This window comes from Nicotiana tabacum, chromosome 7 (assembly GCF_000715075.1).
Source record: "Nicotiana tabacum cultivar K326 chromosome 7, ASM71507v2, whole genome shotgun sequence".
Lineage (NCBI taxonomy): Eukaryota > Viridiplantae > Streptophyta > Magnoliopsida > Solanales > Solanaceae > Nicotiana > Nicotiana tabacum.
Window position 1 is genome coordinate 48,858,892 of NC_134086.1, and position 22,728 is coordinate 48,881,619.

General features: G+C 39.9%; 1 protein-coding gene across 1 annotated transcript; it reads right to left on the reverse strand.

Annotated features, from left to right (window-relative positions):
* Positions 1-13,571: 13,571 nt before the first annotated feature.
* Positions 13,572-18,434, reverse strand: LOC107828655 (U1 small nuclear ribonucleoprotein C-like). Its single transcript, XM_016656006.2, has 5 exons — positions 18,230-18,434; positions 18,103-18,145; positions 14,965-15,006; positions 14,601-14,868; positions 13,572-14,091 (listed from the first exon to the last, which is right to left on the reverse strand). Exons 1-5 carry the CDS (start codon positions 18,235-18,237, stop codon positions 13,853-13,855), a joined length of 600 nt encoding a protein of 199 aa, XP_016511492.1. The 5' UTR covers positions 18,238-18,434; the 3' UTR covers positions 13,572-13,852.
* Positions 18,435-22,728: the final 4,294 nt, after the last annotated feature.

Here is a 22,728-nt window from a genome sequence, read left to right on the forward strand (position 1 = left end):
GATATTCTCTCCCTTGCCGGGATGTTGTTGTTTTAATGTTATCTTCCTTGCAGGGATGTTATTGTTTCGATATTGTTTCCCTTGCCGGGATATGATTGTTGTACTATTATTCCCTTGCCGTGATTGTATTGTGAATTTGTTGATTTCCTTGCCCTATTGTTTTGTGATTGTCGTTTGGGTATGGAAGATTGTAAAGCACGAAGGGTGATGCCATGTATTATTTTGGTGAGAGAGTTTTAAAGCATGAGGGGTGAAGCCGTGTATGATATTTGTGAGAGAGTGTTAAAGCACGAAGGGTGATGTCGTGCCGCACGATGTACCATTCAGTGCCCTTATATGAGTGATAATGCATGAAAGTTCATTCCGTATCATGATTTTTGTGAGGTAAAAGCACAAAGGGTGATACCGCGCCATTTATATTGATTTATGGTGAGGACGAGAGTAAAATTACGAAGGGTGATGTCGTGCACTTGTTTTTGATTTCCTGACTTTTACTGATAATCGAGTTATGGTGTTCTTTACATTTAACTACTGTTTTCAGTTGTTACTAGTTGTTTCCTCACAGCATGATTTCCCCTTCCCATCTTTAACTGCATTTCTGCTTCTATTTCCGCTGTATATGAATTAACTGTACAAGTTATTTGGTAGTCTGGTCCTAGCCTCGTCACTACTTCGCCGAGATTAGGCTAGGCACTTACCAGCACATGGGGTCGGTTGTGCTGATACTACACTCTGCACTGTGTGCAGATACTGATACCAGAGCATTTGGACCGCAGTGAGGGTGCTATCTTCAGTCCATACAGGCGACCCGAGATAGTCCTGCAAACGTCCGCGTGCCTTGGCGTCTCCTCCTATCTTTTCTCTTTCTGTTTTTACTTATTCAGAGATAGACTTGTATCTATTTTTCGGACCTTATTTGTAGTATTCCTAGACCGTCTGTGAAGTTGTGACACCAGTCTTGGGTAGTTTATGTATGGATCGGTATTGGCATCTTTACTTAAATATTACATTTCAATCTTCCGCTTATTAAATTTCATTGTTTATATAATGTTGGTTCTTAATTGTTAAAGGATTAAAAATGGGAAAAAATAAATAATTCAAACGGGTGGCTTGCCTAGCTTTCACTAGTAGGCGCCATCACGATTCCCTACGGTGTAAAGTCTGGGTCGTGACACCCATTTATTGATCTAACCCATCTTGACCCACCCAAATTCAGCTCAACCCGCCCAGTTATCACCCCTAGTTTTCTTTATGTTTTTTGGTGTATAATTGGTCTTTAGACTATATAGACTTAGCTTGATTTTCAACCGACTATTTGGAAAATAACTTTGATACAGTTTCAGCACAATTAGAGGTTGTTTGGTAGGATGCATTATGTAAAATAACACATGTATTAGCTTTGTGTATTAATAATACCTTGTTTGATACACTTTTGAACATATGCATCAGTTATGCACCCTATTTGGTATTATCATATGCATAACTAATGCATAAGAAACTATGGTAATAACAATGGGTTTTAATGCATGCATTAGCTTAGTTAAAGACGAAATTGTCCTTCAAAATTTATGCTTGATTAAAATATACTATCATATTAATGAAAATTTGAAATAATCCAAGAAAGTTGGAAATAAAGTTACATCCCTAGTAAATAAATAAATATTTAGCATATTTTTATTTTTATAAATAAATATTAAGTTATGTACTACAATATAGGTAGACAAATCAAATATTTTTTTAAAACCTTTTTCATATAAAAACATTCCTCAATATATATTTCTTTTAAAAAGATAAAGTGATGGACTGGTTATGAGGGTATTTTGATAAACAAACAACTCTTTTAGAAACTCTTTTGGAAATTGTGCAAAGCTTTAATACATCAAACCAAATAATGGATAATAAATATATCAGCATAAGTAATGCAAGCATAACTAATAACAGCATTACTTACACCTTATTCAGCATTATTCTTATACACTCTACCAAACGACCCCTTACAGTTGAAGTTCACTTTTTCCCCACAAGTGAAGCAACAATTTGCATGCAAAATTATGTACTTTAACTTTATCCTCTTTTAGCTGGTTTACATTTTTACCTCCCCTTGTATCAGTAACAGTATCTACAGTTTTTCATCCACAATCCAAATCGTTAAGTATGCTTAAATTTCTATAATTATGTTTACTTTTATAATTATACATACCTTTATAAATTATGAAGGCATAGAAAAATGAATTGTTTTACCTCCCCAATTGTTCTTTTGCTAGAACCAGTTTGATTTTTAGAGTTATATTATAAAAATTCACCCACGCCCGGTTGTATGTGTCCAAATCTAGCCACCACGACCATTACCGAGTAGGATGAGGAACGAGGGTATCATGATGCACCGTCTGAGGTTCGTCGTGGTGGAAGGTAACGACTGAGGGCGATCAGTCGATGCATAACATCCACGACAATGTACATCTAGTGGGAGAAAGTAAGAATATGCTTTTCGAATATTCTCCATGTTGTACTTTTTAGGGTTTTTTGTGAGATTGTCCCTTATAAATAGGAGGGGAATGTAACGAAAAAGGGGGAGAACACTTTTGTAAAAGAATCATCTGAGATTTAAATAAAGAACCAGTCTTGTTTATCGGAGAAAATCTTAAGATTCCCCAATCATCCCACACTTATTCTCCTTTACACCGATTGCATCTGTGACGGTTCCACTTATGCATTTAAGTTTTTGCATTTACGAGCTTTATTGGATTTGAATAGACTTATTATATCTTTCGTCTTGTTTGCTCTTTCCATCATTTGATCTAGGTTTTATTGTGTTTGACTGAGATTGACCTCATCCTTATTATTAGTTGTTTTAGTCAAAAAGGTTTTGACATCTGTTGGTCAAACAATTTGGCGCCGTCTGTGGGGATTTCTTCAGTTTAGATTTCAGTTTCATCTAGATCATATAAAGGGATAGTCACCTCTTTCTAGCTTTGCACAAACTAACAATGGCAGGGAAAGGAGATGCAAGGCAAAAAGCAATAGTAGGCGTCACAACCAACCTCCTGAACACCATCAACGAAGACAGTAGGGAAGATAACGAAAACAGGACCCCAAACACCACACCCAAGGGAGACGTTTCACCTCCCCTGCACGAAAGTGTAACTGCTTCGCGCAAGAAGGAAGCCTCCACATGTACAATAGGAGAGGCACCACCGGCAGTGAGAAAACTATTGGAAGAATGGCTAACAAGTACTCTGTACAACATACTTGATAAACCCGCCCAAAGGGATAACAAGAATGTTGCACATGCAGATGTCATGACAATCACTGATGAGCAAGATGCCCCCGTATAGGTAACACTCATGTTGCTGATGATGCAGGTAATGATACGCTTGCAGCCATTTTAAAGAAAATGGAGGAGATGGAAAATGAGAATAAGGCACTCCGTGACCAGATGAAGGAGCACCAAGAGAAGGTTGACAAAATACCGGGTGCCCAAAAGTTGTTGCCAAAACGGGACGTTGGTCGATTCATCGAGCAACCATACAATGAGGAGGCAGCCCCCTACTCCATTCCAAAGACCTTCAAAATGCCACCATATCTGAAGATATATGATGGTACCACCGATCCAGAAGATCATATCATCCACTACGTCACATCCGTAAAAGGTAACGATCTTTCGAAAGAACATGTATCATCGGTGCTACTAAAAAAGTTCGGCGAAACCCTAACAGGGGGAGCCTTGACCTGGTACTCCCAACTACCAGCACGGTCGATATCAACGTTCGAGGAAATGGCAGATAAGTTTGTTACCACCCATGCAGGAGCTAAAAAGGCAGAAGCCAGAGTAAACGACATATTTACCGTTAGGCAAGTGCATGGCAAGGGACTTAGGGACTTATTAACTCGGTTCAACAGGGTGAGAATAAGCTTACCAAATGTGTTAGAGGGAATGGAGGTAGCAGCCTTCCAGAACGGACTAAACATGAACGGGTCGAGAGCAACCAGAAAATTATTAAGCAGGCTCATGAAATACCCTCCAACCACTTGGGAAGAAATCCATAATGCTTACTGCACCAAGGTAAGATCCAACGAGGACGACCTTAACGGTTTGATCCAACAATTGACGATAGTTCAAATTGAAGCAAGGAAAGATCATCGCAACGATGTTCAAAGAGATTAGTCGGCGCCTTGCTTCGGCCAAGAAAGGCATCAGCCCTATGTCAGGACATGTATTTCACCTCCTCCGCGGCACACGGATGCTCATCCTCGACATGCAATTCCACATCGACACGAAAATGATATGCCTCCGCTCCTATCTACTCACAATATTTGTGTCTCTCCTTCATAAATAGTGTACGCACTGGAAAAACTTGGTACCAAGGTACAATGGCCGCAAAATATGAAGTCCGACCCAAGCACTCGGAAGTCGAATGCTCTCTGCAAATTCCACCAAGAAAGGGGTCACAAAACCGAAGATTGCATAGGACTGCGGTAGGAGGTAGTGAGAATGCTAAATCAGGGACACCAGAAACAATTGTTGAGCAATCGAGGACGGGCTAACTTTGCCCGCGGATGAGAACAACCCAGGGACCTCCAAAACCATCTTCCCCCGCTCGCACTATACAGATGATCATCGGCGGGGGCGACGACACATCAATCAATCATGTAAAGTTCACCGCCACACATAAACTCAAACGGTCGATCACTTATGAACGGTATGATGACCTCGAAGATAGTATCGTCTTCGATAAGTCGGATGTCGACGGTTTGTCTTTCCCTCACTACGATGCTCTTATTATCACTTTGCGTATTGCAGATACTGATGTAAAAAAATAATGGTAGATGACAGGAGCAGCGTGTGTATTATCCATCCTCGAGTCCTCGGACAGATGAGACTCAAAGATAAAATAATATCGCGTTGCATAATACTAACAGGTTTTAATAATGCAGTCGAGCGGACTTCTGGAGAAATAATACTACTTGTCCTAGCCGGGGGATTTGCCCTGGAAACAACATTTCATGTCATGGCCTAGGATACAGGCTATAACGCTATCATAGGGCGCCCGTGGATACATGCCATGCAAGCAGTCCCGTCCAGTCTCTATCAAGTAATCAAGTTTCCTACTCCATGGGGGGTATTCAGCATCTGAGGCGAACAACGCACCGCACAGGAATGCTATCGCATTGGATTGCGCTCACACCCAACAACTAAAAGGGGCCAGTGCGGGAGCATAGTAATCAGCGATGTCGGGAACCAAACTTGACATACAAACAGACGTTATCAAAGATCCCGACAACGTGGAAGCATCCGAGTCGACAATAGAGGACCTCGATACCATCCTACTAGATAGCAATGACAGCACAAAAAAGGCTTATATCGGGCATAACCTCTCGAAACCAGGTAAGTTTCGTAAATTCTTAACTGACAATGCCGATCTGTTTGCTTTCTCCCATGTAGATATGCCAGGTATCCCGAAAGACATCGCTATGCAAAAGCTGAATGTTGACCCCCTCTACCCACCAGTACGGCAAATAAGAAGGAAGTTCAACGTCGCAATCAACGAAGCCGTCAACGAAGAAGTCGATAAGTTGCTCACAAATGGCTCTGTACGAGAGTCAAAATATCCCTAGTGGATCGCCAATGTGGTGATGGTAAAGAAGAAAAATGAAAAATGGCGGATGTGTGCAGATTTCATATACCTAAACAAGGCCTGCCCAAAAGACTCTTTTCCATTGCCGCACATCGACCAACTCATCGACGCAATAGTAGGACACAAGTTGCTATGCTTTTTAGATGCCTATTTGGGTTACAACCAGATCCTCATGGAGGAAGAAGACCAGGAGAAAACCACTTTCACTCACCAAGGAACGTACTCCTATAAGGTCATGTTGTTCGGACTAAAGAATGTAGGGGCGACATACCAAAGACTGGTCACCAAGATGTTCAAAAACCAACTCGGCAAGACAATAGAAGTCTGCATCGATGACATGCTGGTTAAGTCTAAAAGGAAAGAAGATCATATCGATCATCTGAAGGAAGCCTTCGACATATTAAGACAATACGGCATGAAACTAAACCCCAAAAAATGCGCCTTCAGCGTAACCTCAGGCAAAATCCTTAGTTTCCTGGTATCGCAAAGAGGTATTGAGGTCAACCAAGATCAGATTAAGGCCATCGAAGGAATACCGGAAATGCTAACCAGCAAAAAATAGGTACAAAAACTGACAGGTCGGATAGTCGCCGTGTCAAGGTTCATCTCACGGTCGTTAGACAAGTGTCATAAATTTTTCAGTGTGCTAAAGAAAGACAATGGGCTCTAGTGGAATTCGGAGTTTGTCGATGCACTGAGAAAACTGAAAACCTACTTGTCCTCACCACCGTTACTCGTCAAGGCAGAACCAGGCGAATGCCTCCTTGTCTACCGAGCCATCTCCACAGTCGCGGTAAGCGTGATTTTGGTCCATGAGAGCAAAGGTACGCAATCTCCGATTTACTATATCAACAAAACTTTAGTTGTCGCCGAAACGAGGTATCCCCGCCTCAAAAAATTGGCTCAGGCATTGGTCGTAGCTCACGAAAGCTTAGACCATATTTTCAGTGCCACCCTATAAAGGTGGTGACAACTTTTCCCCTCAAAAGCATCCTGCACAAACCCGAGTTGTCGGGTAGATTGGCCAAATGGGCCATAGAATTGAGCGAACATGATATAACATATCAACCGCGAACTGCGATAAAATCGCAAGTACTCGCCAACTTCGTCACTGACCTCAGTGTGGAAATACTATCTGAGGTCGAGCAAAAAGAGCTTCACGCCTCTCTTGAGCGACCCGACCTCTATGTCCTCTACACCGACGGCGCATCCAATGCGTCAGGATCTAGACTGGGACTTGTACTTGAAGTCCCAACGGGTGAAGTGATTTTCCAGACCATACGATACCCTGAAATGACTAACAATGAGGTTGAGTGTGAGGCCGTAATTGCAGGACTGAAATTGGCCCTCAAGTATGGTGCACGACGAGTCATCCTCCATTGCGACTCTCAACTTGTTGTAAACCAAGTTACTGGGACTTTCCAGATCAAGGAGCAGAGGCTACAAAAATACCAGACCAAAATCCACAAGCTGGTGCCAGAATTTAACGAATGCCGACTCAACCAAATACCACGGGCACAAAATATCAAAGCATACGGTCTCACCAAGTTGGCAGCAGCAACTAAAATATCACCAAGGAGAACGTGGTCACCCTCCTCCACTCATCAATAGACCAAATCGAGATAAATTCTATAAATTTAACTTGGGACTGGCGCAACCGCATCATATCGTATTTGTAGGAGGGAGCACTCCCATGAGATAAAAAAGAAGCCCAAAAGCTTCGAATACAAGCAGCCAGGTACAGCCTCATAAACCACGACCTTTTCAAAAGGACGTTCGGCGGTCCCTTAGCCAAATCCCTTGGACCAAATCAAACAGGGCGTGTGCTTGAACAGGTACACGAGGGCAACTGCAGCGCCCATATAGGTAACCAGGCCCTCGTCAGATGTCTTATTCGTGCATGATACTACTGGCCTACTATGAAAAAAGAGGTTGTAGATTACGTCAAGAAATGTGAGCAATGCCAGAAGTACACCCCTATGATACACCAGGCGAGCGAGCTCCTGCACTCCATCACCTCTCCATGGCCATTCATAAAATGGGGGATGGATATTGTCGGACCCCTCCCAACAGGGCGAGGTAAGATATGCTTCCTTTTGGTTTTAACTGATTACTTTTTCAAATGGGGGGAAGCAAGTGTGTTCGCTCAAATACGCGAACAAGAAGTCATCGCGTTCATCTAGAAAAACATCATATGCCGCTTCGGCATCCCCAAAGAAATCAGTTGCGACAATGGACCTCAGTTCATCGAGAAAGAGATGATTGAATTCTTCGAAAAATGGCACATCAAGCGGATACTCTCCACGCCATACCACCCTGCCAGTAACGGTCAAGAGGAATCCTCCAACAAAATAATATTGAATATATTAAAGAAAAAGCTCGAGGACGCCGAAGGCTATGGCTGGAACCGCTACTAGAGGTGTTATGGGCCTACCGCGCAATGCCAAAAGACCAGCACAGGTGAGACGTTGTATTCACTGGTCTACGGTACCGATGTAGTTATACCCGTTGAAGTCGGAGAACCCAACCTGAGGTACTCCAATGAGAGTGGACCAAGCAATGATGAAAACAGAATACAAAACTTAGACGAGGTAGAAGAACGAAGGGACGTGACTCACATAATAATGATAGCCCAAAAACAACAAGCAGAAAGATACTACAACAAGAAGGCCAAAGTACGACCACTCAGAGTCGGGGACTACGTCCTCAAGGCCAAAACACAAGCAGCAAAAAACCCAAATGAAGAAGAATTGGGAACAAACTGGGACGGGCCATATAAAATCACAGCAGCAGCAAGCAAATGAGCATTCCAGTTGGAAACAATGAAAGGAAAACTACTACAAAACAACTGGAATGTCGCCCACCTCAAATATTTCCACTTCTGAGAAATGACGCAACCTAAGTCGTACTCTTTTTCACTCATCCGGGTTTTGTCCCAATCGGGTTTTCTCGATGAGGTTTTTAACGAGGCGACGAGGGGGATGTCTTGATGTTCAAAGTACAATTCATCGCCCAGCCTGCCGACAGCATCTCCAGACTGAGCACTAAAGGGACTAGGTACAAGGATATTACTCCGTTGAATGTACAAAATCGATATGTATCTCCAATGTATGAATAAAATTACTCCACTGAATGTACAAAATCAATGAATGAATGAAACAGGCATACGCGACACCCCATGGCTAAGGCCATCGCCACGAAAGAGTTCGACACCAGTCGGACCACGACGGGTTAACATTTCGACATTAAGTCAAAATAACACCCCATGGCCAAGGCCATCGCCACAAAAGAGTCTGACACCAGTCGAACCACGACGGGTTAACATTTCGACATTAAGTCGAAATAACACCCATGTCCAAGGACATCGCCATGAAAGAGTTTGACACCAGTCGAACCACGACGGGTTAACATTTCGACATTAAGTCGAAATAAACCCCATGGCCAAGGCCATCACCACGAAAGAGTTCGACACCATTCGAACCACGATAGGTTAAATTTCGAAATTAAGTCGAAATAACACCCCATGTCCAAGGCCATCGCCGCGAAAGAGTTCGATACCATTCGAACCACGACGGGTTAACATTTCGACAATAAGTCAAAATAACACCCCACGGTCAAGGCCATTGCCACGAAAAGTTTGATACAAGTCGATCCACGACGGGTTAACATTTCGACATTAAGCCGAAATGATACCCCACAGCTAAGGCCATCGCTATAAGAATGAGTTCGACATCGCTTGAAACACAACGGATAACACTTCGTCGTTAGCTCGAAAGCAACATCCCTATGGAAAAGGTCGTTACCAAAGGAAAAGGTTCAACATAAGAGCAATATCGCTCGAAACGCAATAGGTAACATTTCGACAACTCGAAATAAGCACGATTACGACGAAGGACGTCGCCAAGTAAACAAACACGGCAAGAAAACAATCCAGAGGTACACAATAAAAAGTAATTGCTCCATTACAGCTGTTATATTACAAAAGTTTTTTTACAAATAGCTCAAAAACACCCCAACAAAAATGGCAATGCAAAATAAATACAGCCAAGTCTTATGACGTATCACCCACCCACCCCCCACCCCGTAGCATACTCCTCATTGTACCAAGAATCAGAGGTGAGCTTGTCCGCATCGTCGAAATCGACATTGTCTCCATCATGCATAACGGGGTCGTAGCCGCATGCCTCTCGAGCGGCGCCGCTTTAATACGCACCTCTCGGAGTTCCACATCAGATATCTTCCCATCAGCATGAAGAGACTTATATACATCAAGTTGGGCTTCGGCATGAACCCATAGCTCATATAAATCTCGAGGCACGACAGGGTCAGTCGAAGCATGGGAAGTAGAAGGCTGCGATTGTCTTCATACGTCCCCCGCTTTCAAAGCAGCAAATTGTTCGTTTAATGCAGACAATTCCGCCTCCAGTTCTTGAATACGCCCCTCAAATCTCGCTACCTTAAGCGCAGATGCCTCCACCTCCTTGTCCCGCTCCAACCTGCAAATACGGAGGGCATCTTCCAGAGCCGCTACCTCAGAGATGGCAGTTGCCCTATCCCTTTCGGCGTGAGCCAACCCATCAGCATTAGCACTCAACTCACCCTTAAGGTCGACGACCTCTGCCGCCTTCCTATCAAGCTCGGCGGTTAAATTGGCCACCCTTACTTGGAGATCGGCATTTTCGGCCTTCACTCCCTTACTCAGCTCGAGCTCATCTTCCCTGACCTTAAGGTCCGCCTCAAGTTCACTAAAATAGGCAATAGCTTTCATAAGGTCCTCGTCTCGTTCTTTCAGTTCTTCGATCTTATGCGCCAGTTGATCCTCCCTTTGCTTAAGCCCATCGCAGAACAGCTGAAAGTCGCGATCCTGAGTAAAGATGTCGGCCATCGCACGATGCTTGGTGCGGTATTCTTGATATTTGGAGGACATTTTCCCATAGACGACCGTCCCCCGCCTTTCCCGACATTCACGCTCAATCTCCATGATGAGGGTCTAATATGAAAAACAAAGTCAAAACAAAAGAATAGGCTAAGGATACGAAACAGATCCAATGACAAAGAGAAAAAGAAAAACATTTACCCGTAGAGCCATGCCGGAGACGCTCCGTGACAACTCTGCATCACTCATCGCTTTAAGTGTCGCATTCTCAGGACCAGCACATAAAGGGGTAAACACCGACGCCACCTGATCACAGTTCGACAACAAGTCGGAGTCCCCAGGAACGACTATGTGCTGATCAGAACCCTCCGCTCTAACCTCTACACAAGTGTGATGCTCCAAGAACTCTCGTACATCTCCTGGGTCGATGTCTGAACCCGAGCCGTCGCCCCTGGCATGTACCCCTCCTCCAACGGCGGATGATGCACCACCCTCAGTTGAACTGACAGCCCCCCCCCCTCCTTGGTATACTCCTTCTGTCCGAGGGAACCTCCCCGCCAAAATGGCATCCACCATAAATACGGGCATAGGTGTCGTCTCCGATGCACCAGTTCCACTCTTACCAGCATCAATGGCAATGTCCTTCCCGAGATATACCCTCTTCTTTTTTCTCGACGGAGATTCATCCCCATTAGAAGACTCATCCACAAGATGATAGGTCGGTCGAGAGGAAATCTCATCCCTTACAACCATATCCCGAGATGAGTCTCTCACCCGTACAGGCTGAGCACGACCCCCTTGAATGGACTCCTCCAAGGTGAATTGCATCCCCGCCGATGCGATCGCCTGGCGAAAGGCAAGGATTGGGGCCCTCTTCCTAGAAGCCCTACGACCTATCACCACTAGGGGCCGTATTAATAAACAACGACAAATAGCTAAAGGTCAAAACAGAAGATAACATTTACCGGATGGAGCCTTCGGCCCAAAGCGTTTAATGAAAGAAGGCCAATCTCAAGTCTCCACCGCGTAAGGCAGCAAACGGGCCACCCAATCCTCTATATCGACGATAGGACGGGGTGTACATCTCGCAGCTGCAAAAAGAGTTACAAATGAATAACAAGTTGGAAAGGTCAAAAGTAGATAACAAGTACCAATACCTACTATTGTTATTCCACCGCCCAGGGAATCCAACGGAGTCCGACACAAGATACTTGGTTTTAACGAAGAAGTATTTATGCCAAAATTTGCAGCTCGCACAATCGTCTGTTCTGACCACCAACCTCTTGGTCCTATGATGCCTCAAATGAACTATGGTGCCCCTGTGAAAACTAGGGGAAAACAAATGCAAGAGGTGGCGAAGGTCAACTTCGCACCCCGCTAACTTCGCGTACTTCGTCAATATTAAAAATATCTTATATGTATACGAAGAGAGGTGTGCTGGGCAGACCTCATAGAACCGGCAGAATTCCTCCGCTAACGGAAGAAGGGGGAATGAATGGCCTATCACGAGGGGATATTTGTAAAAAGCACAATACCCCGGTCTATGGACTTCCGCGAGGTCCCTCCCAGCCGGAACCATCTCAACATGGGAGGGAATGTTATACATAGATCGGAGGTCATCTATGTGAGCCCGCTCGATCTCAGAAATCACCGGAGCATGAGAAGGAACAGGCTCTTTAAGGAAATCATTCCGAGACATAGGGTTTCTCGGTAGTATCTCCTCCACGGTGGGGAGGTTGTCCCTTTCCTCTACCGTCACATCCTCACCACCACGGGGAGGCGCTATAGAAAGTGGGGTGGCGTCAGAAACCTCCTCGAGGGAACGATGTGTTCTAGGCATCACGATGGCAGATGGTATATTAATGAAATAAAGAACGGTGAACGGAAGAATGAGAAAAGAAAGATCACGAAAGTAGAGCTGAAGATGTAGAAGGAGATGGCCAAAGAAGATAACACATACACTGAAAAGGAAATGTTCGAAAGTTCTTGAAAGAACCAGACTTTTATCTATTTATAAGGTTTGGATGGCACCAGAATCGAAGCAAAAAAGCTGTTAGTGGCATCAAAATCGAAGCGGCAAGCCAATTGGTCTCTGCCTCGGGAAGACGTGCAATGATGACGCACGTGAGAGTGACGTCATTTCCCAATGTGATACACTATCAGGAATACCGTAGATTGCGCCACTCTTTCGACTATCGATTAAACTGGTATGATCTAACCACCAAATTTGGTAATGTATATCTTTCATCTTGTTTGCTATTTCCATCATTTGATCTAGGTTTTATTGTGTTTGACTGAGATTGACCTCATCCCTATTATTAGTTGTTTTAATCAAAAAGGTTTTGATATTTTTTGGTCAAACACCGATGTTTATACGAAATCAATAAATGCATAATATGTGTTTTTCCTATGAACTTCAAAGGCTTAACCATAATTAGGACTAAGATTGAGTGTTTATCTATGTTTCTACCTTTTAATTATACAACCCATATTTTCAAAAAATTCAAACCAAAACTCATTTAACTTCAAATCTCAGATTGGCCTTTGTTGGTCCTTGAATTGGTTGGCTATGGGGAGGTGATTTTGGTTATGGCCAGAGAAATGTATGAACATGACTGCTACTTGTTTCTTCTAAACTTGCTAACAATGTAGTTTGACAAATCCTAAACTAATATTTTCTCCGGTCGACAATAGGTAACCAATTTGCTTTTTAATTTTAGTTCAAAATAAGTGTCCATTTATATAATCAAGAAAGAATTCAATTTGTTTTTACAAAATTACTCTTATGTACATATTCCTAAAATGTTTTCGTACTCCTCACACTAAATATTTAATTAAGGGTAGTTTAATTATACTAGGTATTTTTGTAAAGAATTTAGTATTTTCTTAATTGGCGTGCCAAAAGCAAATTAGTTACTTATTGTGGATTAGGGAGTAAATCGTTATACAAGTCCTGTAACCGCTAATGATAGGGGTGGGGTGGGGTGGGGGGAGGAGGAATAACTTTAGGCACAATTTCAAACGACCAATCCAATTAAGGAGAATTGATAGAGCAATACTGACAAGAAGTCCAAGGTTCCATTTATAAGATTAATTAAGGTAATACATAAGAACCAGCAACTACCCATACATCAGACTCAAATACTTAATATTCTTCCTAGAGTCAACTCCAGAAGCAGAAGTAATTTCTCTTCTCCACAATTATCAGGAGAACTTGATGATGTTCAGCGCTGTTATTCACTAAGAAGCCACTGTTCCTCTTGCCATTTCACCCAAAACCATAATTATCCTACGGAGAACACAGAAGATAGTCAAAGTATTTCTGGCTCGAGCAGCAAGCCTAGCTGGTAGTTGTAGCATTCATAGAAGGGGCGGCAATTCCATTGGGATTTGGCTGGTACATTGATTGTGTAGCATGAACAGGGGCACTGCTTGAAGTAGGTGGAGCCGCTCCACCTGGAACACCTGCAAGGGGGTTCAGTGCAGGAGGAGCTAGAAGAGAACTAGGTTGCATCGGCAAGGATGAAACAGGCAACACCTGTCCTGCAATTGGTGCAGTTGGAGGAACCACTGAATAACCTGAAAAGCACATCAAGAAGTTAACATGTATATAATTCAGAATAATCTCATTCACGATTGACTGTTTTAGTCTAGCCGCTCTTTGCTTTATTCGTAGATGCGACCAGATGCCCATAACATGGAGATGAGACAAAAACAAAATTTTACTTTTTATTTTGCCACGCTAATCCCAAAGCATATTAGTTCTCTTTGAAAAAGGATAAGAAAAGAGCATATTAGACAAGATGAAATAAGTCAGATCCTCGGTCCATAACCTGCAGCACGTGAAAGTTGAAACAATCTTTAAAGAACTTTTACTGGTACTGGGAAAAATCTCCCAAACTGAAGGAAGTACATCAACCTAAAAGGGAAAAGACATGCTTTATAACAGTTAGTCCATCATAAAATATCCAACAGAAAGATATTATCCCACTCAATTCACAAAATGGAAAACAAAGACTGCCTGATAAACATAGACAAACAAGTGCAAAAATACCAAGGAATCGCCAAACAATTACATGGATTGGTACCTGGAGGACCAGGAACAGGAATTGGCAAAATGGGAGGCCTGGCACCTGGCACTAATTGCGGAGGCATGGCTCCTGGAACAGGCAGCATAGGAGGTGGTATCATCGGTAGGCGAGGTCGTTGCCCAGGGAACGCAGCAAGATGTTGATTATAAGCTGCGCCAATTTGCTGGTATGCTGCTGCCTGCCCAAGGCGCTCCTTGATTTTCTGATCTATCAGAATTTGTGTTTGCTCCTCCTCAAACTTCAGATAATAAGACCGTACATTGGCCTGAAAAACTTCCTAGTATTAGTGCCATTACAGAGAAGATGACATTCATGTTAGGAGAGAAGATTGTCATAAAAATTACAAAATAGGAAAACACACCTTGTGTTTGTAACCGGCATTATGCTGTTTTCTGACAGAAGGCTGGGAATGTGAAAGGGAAAATGTTAAGAAATCAGACCTCCAAGCAACAAGAAGCGCAGAAAGATTTAAACCATTCTAAATCATTTGTACAACAGAATGCAGAACTCCTAGGAGTTGGAAAGATAAAGCTATTGCCATGGAATTACAGATACCATATAAAGTATGCACAATATTCGCATCAAGACATGTTCAGAAAACTGAAAGAGGTAACAGGGATTTATTTATTTTTGGCAGGGTACCAGGCTCATACTCTTGACCTAGTGGCATGAAGAGGATTCTCTCAACCACTACGAACAAGAATGGCTGGTAACAGGGATGTTGTTGACTTCCCGTTCAGAAAAAGCAGCCTGGTAACAAGTGATATGTGCTGGGTTTTGACAATAGAAGCATCACTCAAACAGAACAATGATTTTCAGTCGTGGAACAAGTTACTAATAGTTAAAGCTTAAAATTATGATCAATTTTTTTTTTGATAAATGTGGTATCCGGGCCAGCTTGCACGCACCTTTGACTAATTCCACGGGATAGCTGCCACCTCCCACCAACAACAGGTACCAGGTAATAAATGGGAAGAAATCACCTAGTGTTTTCTGCCTCGAGACCTCATGGTTCTCACCCACTTCATTGACAACTAAGCCACACCCTTGGGTGCTAAATTATGACAATACAAAATCAATCAGATTTTATGGATTAATAACTTTCCTCTACATAATTAAGCTGTCCCTCCTACAACTGTTCCAAAATGCTGGTCGCTATCTCATTTAGTTTCACCCCTACAGTCATCAAACTATAGCTTCCGGCCAGTGTGCAGTCCACATCAGATGAGTTTTTTTTTCAATTATTATCTACAAGTGTCGAGAGTCCGACTTGAACCCTCGCCCTTTCTCCATATCAAATGAGTTCTTCTACATACTTTCTTTTTTTAGTTCTGCAATTTTATTTTTCACAAGGTTTATACTTCCTCATTTTTTTTATGACCTGGTGTCCATGCCTACTTGCACGTACCACGATTAATTCACGGGGTATGTGCTACCTCCTACCAGCACAAATACCGAGAAACTGTGTCAACCAAGGCTTAGACAGATGGTAAGAACTCCTTCCTAATTCAATAGTTGGTATCTTCTTTTTTTAACAAGAGTAAGTTCAATAATGGGCATATTCTTGTCTTTCCAAAAGACTTTCTAAACCAGCTATCAATCTTATCCCTTTTTCGTTTTTTTTTCCTAGGGTAAATTACACCAGCTACCAATCTTTTCCTTAGTCCTTCTTTCATATATGAAAATATGAATTGCCTCACAATTATTGATTCTCTTGTGCGACAACAAAATAACACTTTCCCATACGCTTGCGGTTCACAGCCTTGAATCGCCCATATTAAAAAGTCAATAGGATTTTCCATCTGACTCAAGAAAATTGTATAGGTGATCTTCCATTTCGTCTAATAAACAATATGTAGCCTCGTTGTTCCAACTCCTAGTTCTGTGATGTCATCTAATACTTACATGCAATTTTCTAAACCAGTGATTTTTAGGATTCTTCTCTGGATATTTTTAACTCAGTTCAATAACTTCAGTTGCATCCAAATAGTTAAAGGAACACTGATTGAGAAAGTACTAAAATGAATTAGGGCCTATGCTGTAAGCACCACTTTAATTAGAACCGTGCAATTCTAATCTTCAGTTTTAGTACCAGATTGGTACATCAGTTCTGACTAAAAGGCAGCCCCAGAATTGCAAGGATCAAAGAGTAACCGCTTCTCGAATATCATGCCAATATCCGTCTTGTTCTGCACCAAAACGGTTAATCCAAACCCTTGCCTTGACTGGTTTAACAGCATATTCCCAGTATAAAGTCAAAATCAGTTCGGTGTTTTAGTATACATAATATTTCTAAAGTCGTAAGAGTAACAACTCTGCTGGCATGTTTACTTGACTTCGACATGACGAAAGCTTCCAAAGAAACTTGACGGATAAATCCTTTGGCACGTCATACCAAGAGAAACAGAGTGCCGCATCAAGATTTAAAAGCTTCATACCCTTTGATCCTACACTACCACATTGCTTCCGAGTTGGAGAAAGAGGCCCACTCAACAGGGACATAACTGTACACTAATTTAGGAAGCAACGATATGTATTATTAAGAAGAATTATGACACAGAATGATGTTGTATCATGTGCAAGTTGATACTACTAAGATCCATGGGTATGAACCATACAGCATTAATTGTAAAGGAGCATGATTGCCTCATACTTCCAGGAGATGATTTACATGTCCATTGAAATGAATACGGCAAGAGGTTAATCAATTACCAATCACTTTCTTTTACAGGCAATCCAAATAATCCCAATGTTCATAATGATATTTCAAGTTCTCTGTTCTCATCTAAAATAATATTCAGCTCTTCTATATAGGAATCCATTCTCTTTCCTCTCCAACATATAACTTGAAAGTCAGTGTTGCAGATCTCATTTACGTCCAAGTGATACAAATTTTAGCTTTCCTTAACATTGTAATAGATAACACACATGCAATGGTAAATTCAAGACAAACCCTCAGAGAGTGTCCTGCATGTCTAAACTACAATAAAATTTTAACAAGTCACTATTCTTTTCTGCCTTTGTAGAAGAATTCCTTAATAAACAATAAAAGAGTTGCATCAGACCTACTAAATTCTTTCTCAACAAAGTATTTCTCTTTTTACATATGTGAAGGTGCTTATAACAATCCATAAATATAGCTCTCAAGTTTCAACAGACTATGCCAACTCAGATACAGATATTCAGTTTGGAATGAAAAGTGTAATTAACTGGATGATGCCCCAGTAGTTATTCAACATAACGGACTTTAACATTTTCGCACAATGTATGTTAAATGAATAACATAAGTACACATTTTACCAGTTTGATATTCTAATAAGATAGAGTATCATATTATAGAGTAAAATGGTTTGAAAGTTAAATCAACATGTATCCAACCTTATAAAAAATTCACACTGGCATTATAACAGAAATAGAAATTATCATAAACTTAATTCAAATTGAAGCATACTAATACATAGGGAAACGCACACAAAGAAAAAAGAATCATAAAACTCACGGAATCATGTGTCAAGTAAGTGTCGCAATAGTCACAGTAATACCTGAAAAATCACATAAATGATCAATACTTAAACAAAAGCGAAAAATGAGCATACACCGAAAATATTGAAAAAAAGTCTGCATACCGAGGCATTGGATTAAAGAAAGGACAGAACTTTGTAACTCAAGAAGTTACTTTGACAATGTAAATTCGAATTTTGCGTAAGAAATTTTCGCCGGAAGTATCATCGGAGAATTGTACCGGATCTGAACTCCGACTAATCGGACGGCTTTGGAATGCCTATTTGAATACGCTCTAAATTCAGACAAGATGAAAGCTCGAAAATTACTACTGGATTGGAGACTAGAAGGTTCTAGTAGATACCATCCTTCGCCTGTTTAAGGCCAGCCCAAGAAAGAAAAACGATAGCCCATTTAGTGAAGAAAAAGGGATAGTTACGTAAATAGCCAGTCGAATTTATTGTTTATTTTTTAGCTGGTATATATAAATTATTTATTAATTATATAAATTTATATACATAATATATAAACTATGAATATTATAAATAAATATTAAATATTTGTTGATTATATTTAGTTTAAACGATTGAATGGACGATTATTTAAGTTAATTCTTTCACTTGGGAATTTGATAGGAGTATGTCAACCATGGTTAACATTTTGGGTCCCTTATTCTCCTGGGCCTCCTTCTGACTGTCGCTCTACACTTTGGTTGCTACGGCTTAGGGAGAAATTCAAAAAATAGCCAGATTTATAAGTGGTAATTTAAAAATAGCCATAATTTTAAAAGTTATCAAAATTTAGTTATTTTTTATGTAAAAGTAAATTTGAACAAAAACATTGTTCAAAGTCCGAAAAAATACTCCAGTATAATATACTAGTCCAGTATACTATGTTAGAAATTCACACACAGGTGCTCCAATCTTCAGTATATTATGCTGGAACTTTCCGCGTGTTAGAGTTCCAGCATAATATGCTGGAAGTTCATATAAAAGTGCACCTATCTCCAGTATATTATGCTGGAACTTTCCGTGTTGCAGCAAAATAATGGCTATTTTTCAATGACTTTGCAAACGCTGACTATTTTTGAATGACCAATCCGAAAATCTGGCTAGCCCGTGCTATTTTTACTGCTATGGGTGATTTGCGGGTAATTGACAGGAATAATTCTATAAGGGTCATAGCTACAATTTCGTTGTCACTGTGTTGTATTCCATGTATTCGTGTGACTGTATTTAATACTTTTTAATAAAGGGAAGCGCAATAAATCAGCGTGTATGAATTAGATTGTATACACTATATTTAATTCGGATGTATTTGTTCTTGTATATTTTATATTGTATTCAATTTTACTATATTGAATTTAGTTGTATTCAAACAACAAAAAATCAAGAAATAGGGTGTATATCGCTTTATTCAATTTAGTTGTACACACTATATTCAATTCACCTATATTCACTCTTAACTATTTTACATTGTATTCAATTCGCCGTATTCAATTCGACTGTATTCAAACAACAACAAATCACAAAAACAATGATATTCAGTTGTATTCAATTCACCATATTCATCCATGGCTTCTTTTACAATGTATTCAATTTACTATATTTTATTCGGTTGTAGTCAAACAATAAAAATTCAAAAAATATAGGGATCTGCCACAAAAAATAACCTTCGGAATACATAAATACATGCATAAATATAATGTATATGTACATAATATAATTTATTTGAGTATATTTATACAGAATATAATGCATTTACATCATTGTATGTGACTCAATAGCAAATAAGAGAAGAAAGTTCGTCGGAGATGGCATCTTTGGCCAAGCAAAATACTGTATACATTGTATTAAAACTAAAAATGGATATGAACAAAAATTCGGCCAGATATGAAAATACACTATCACATTGTATCTACTATAATCCGGTCAAACGAATCACTCATATGTGATATACAAAGAAGGAGAAGAAGCCATGGATCCATATCGAATCTAGCGCGATGGAGGTGGTAGACTCCCGATAGTGGAAGCGAAAAGGGAGTAGGAGAACAAATCTGGCCATGGATACGGATTGGGGTTTTGAAAATCTGAAGTATAGTCACTGGGGAAGGAGGAAATTTGAAGCAGAATAGCCGAAAATCTGAACAGATCTGGCCATGGTGGTGAGTTGCCGGAGAAGATGGCGGCCTTGCCGAAGAAAGAGGAAAAAGGGAGAGAGAATTAAGGGAAAAGAGAGGGTTGAGGGAAAAATTAAGTGTTGAATTGTATATATTTGTACTTTGCTATAAAATATAAATAGTGGTTATAAATAATAATATTTTAAAGCATTTTAGTTTATAAAAAATATGGTGCATTATTCATCTATATAATGTAAAATTTCATTTAAAGTATGACCTCTAGACTCACATATACTTATGCCAGGAATTTTTCTACCGGATTGATAGATTTTATATTATATTTACTCTACATATATTGTTAATTATTTACAAGTTCTACCCCATTGCATGACCTTTTGATTGTTCAATTGTGCACCAATCTCTATTATATTGGCATGACTTCGTGCTATCCGTATTGCACCTATTTGGAAAATTGTTCATAAATTCTACCCATTTAACATGATTTTATGTTTGTTCAATTGTTCATCAAACTCTACAGGATAGGCGTGACTTTGTGTTATTTGCAATCGACCTATCTATTAAATTGTTAATCAAAATGTATATGTTGATATGCATGATTTTATCTATATTGTTGAACACGTGTTCTTCGAATTTGCAATTTCAATTTTTAAGTTCGATCAAACCACCCCAAATCTGCTCCAAAAATCTCAACATTGAAACAACGCCTCCAAATACCGACACAAACAATCCTCAATTATCAATTTTATCAAATAACACCAATGAAAAAGACCCGCTTTATTTTCTTCAACAATTTCTAAGGATCATAATGAAGTTTTAAATTTTTTAAAGCAAATCACTAAATCAGTATTTGAGTTAAAAATTTAAGTATAAATTATCAACGTTAGAACAATTTTAATAGTAATGAATTATTAATTTAAAGACCTATCCTGAGACAACCGGCGCAATTTCGTTGTGATTTGCACAAGGTAAAATTTTTGGACCGGAATTTTTTAGGTAAAGCAGTAGATAACAAGGAACATATGAAGTAATTTAAATTTACGTGTTGATGGTGTAATGCTTTCGCAAGTCACAACCATAACCTAGTCAAGTTTAAGAATGACGTGTCCATAAAAAGTGGATAAAACAGTTCCAATTTAACCTTTAAGTGCAACCCAAAGCATGTGATATGTTTCTATAGAAAAAAAGTCCAACTACTGCTTCACAAAAACCCTCAAAAAAGAAAGTGGATGAGTGAAATGAATGAATCACACTTAGCCTGTTTGGCCAAGCTTCTTTTTTGTCAAATTTCTTTTTGGCCAAAAGTGTTTTTTTGGACCAAAGCTTCTTTTTGGTCAAAAGTGTTTTTTTGGGCCAAAAATTGAAGTGTTTGACCAAGCTTTTGGAAGGAAAAAAAGTGATTTTGAGGAGAAGCAGAAGCAGTAGCAATTTTGGAGAAGCAGAAAAAGTAGCTTCTCTCCAAAAAGCACTTTTTTGAGAATCACTTTTGAGAAAAATACACTTAGAAGCAGTTTTTTAAAGCTTGGTCAAACACTAATTGCTGCTAAGAAGTACTTTTCAAACTAATTAGCCAAACACAAACTGCTTCTCAACGAAAGTACTTTTGAAAAAAAGCACTTCTCAAAATAAACTGATTTTTGCAGTTTGGCCAAATGGACTATTAAAAGATAAGATCGAGCACTTAACCGAAAAATCCCACCATCTATGCAGTAATCATTATATTAATTATCTTAAGCAAAGGATTAAAGTATTAACCATCTATATATATTAGCTTAAGCAAAGGATTAAGTAGTAACCATCTATATACTATAATAGAGCACAAAATTCCAATTAATCAATAAAATAAACATGGAATGTTTTGGAGATAAAAGTGAAAAGTGGAGTAATATTTTCCTATTAGAAGCCAGTGGTGACTCTCAATCTGATTCCAAGATTCAGTTTGGCAACTCTCAAGAAAATCTTGATGAAGCCAATAATATTGTTGAGGATGATGATGCAGAATCATGCAGTCATGAATCCAAGGACATTCTTGGAAATTCACAAGAAGTGATTAGTGCTTTTGAAGAACATGATGAAGAACTTAACTTAAATGATGAACAAGAAAATGGAGGACACCATTGTTGCAGAAAAGAAGAGAGTTTCCAATTTTTTGGAGAGCCAATGGAAGAGAAAGAAGAAGATATATCAAGTATTAATATTATTGCTAAGGGTAGAATGGTCCCAAATGTAGAAGATGAGGTGGAAAGAAACAGACTATTCTGGGAGACTTGCTTTAAAGAAGGTTATCCTTGACCTAGATGTATTTTTAATTTGTTTTCCTTCTTTTTTTTAACATATTTTGTTTGCAGGTGGTAAAATTAGTGTGTGTTATACTCCTCCTTTTTGACTATTAGTTGAGGGAAGTGTAAAAAAGATTGAGAGAGTGGTGTGTTGAGTTTTTCTTTAATTTGAAAATCATTGGTTTTGTCCATAAAAGAAATGACATTT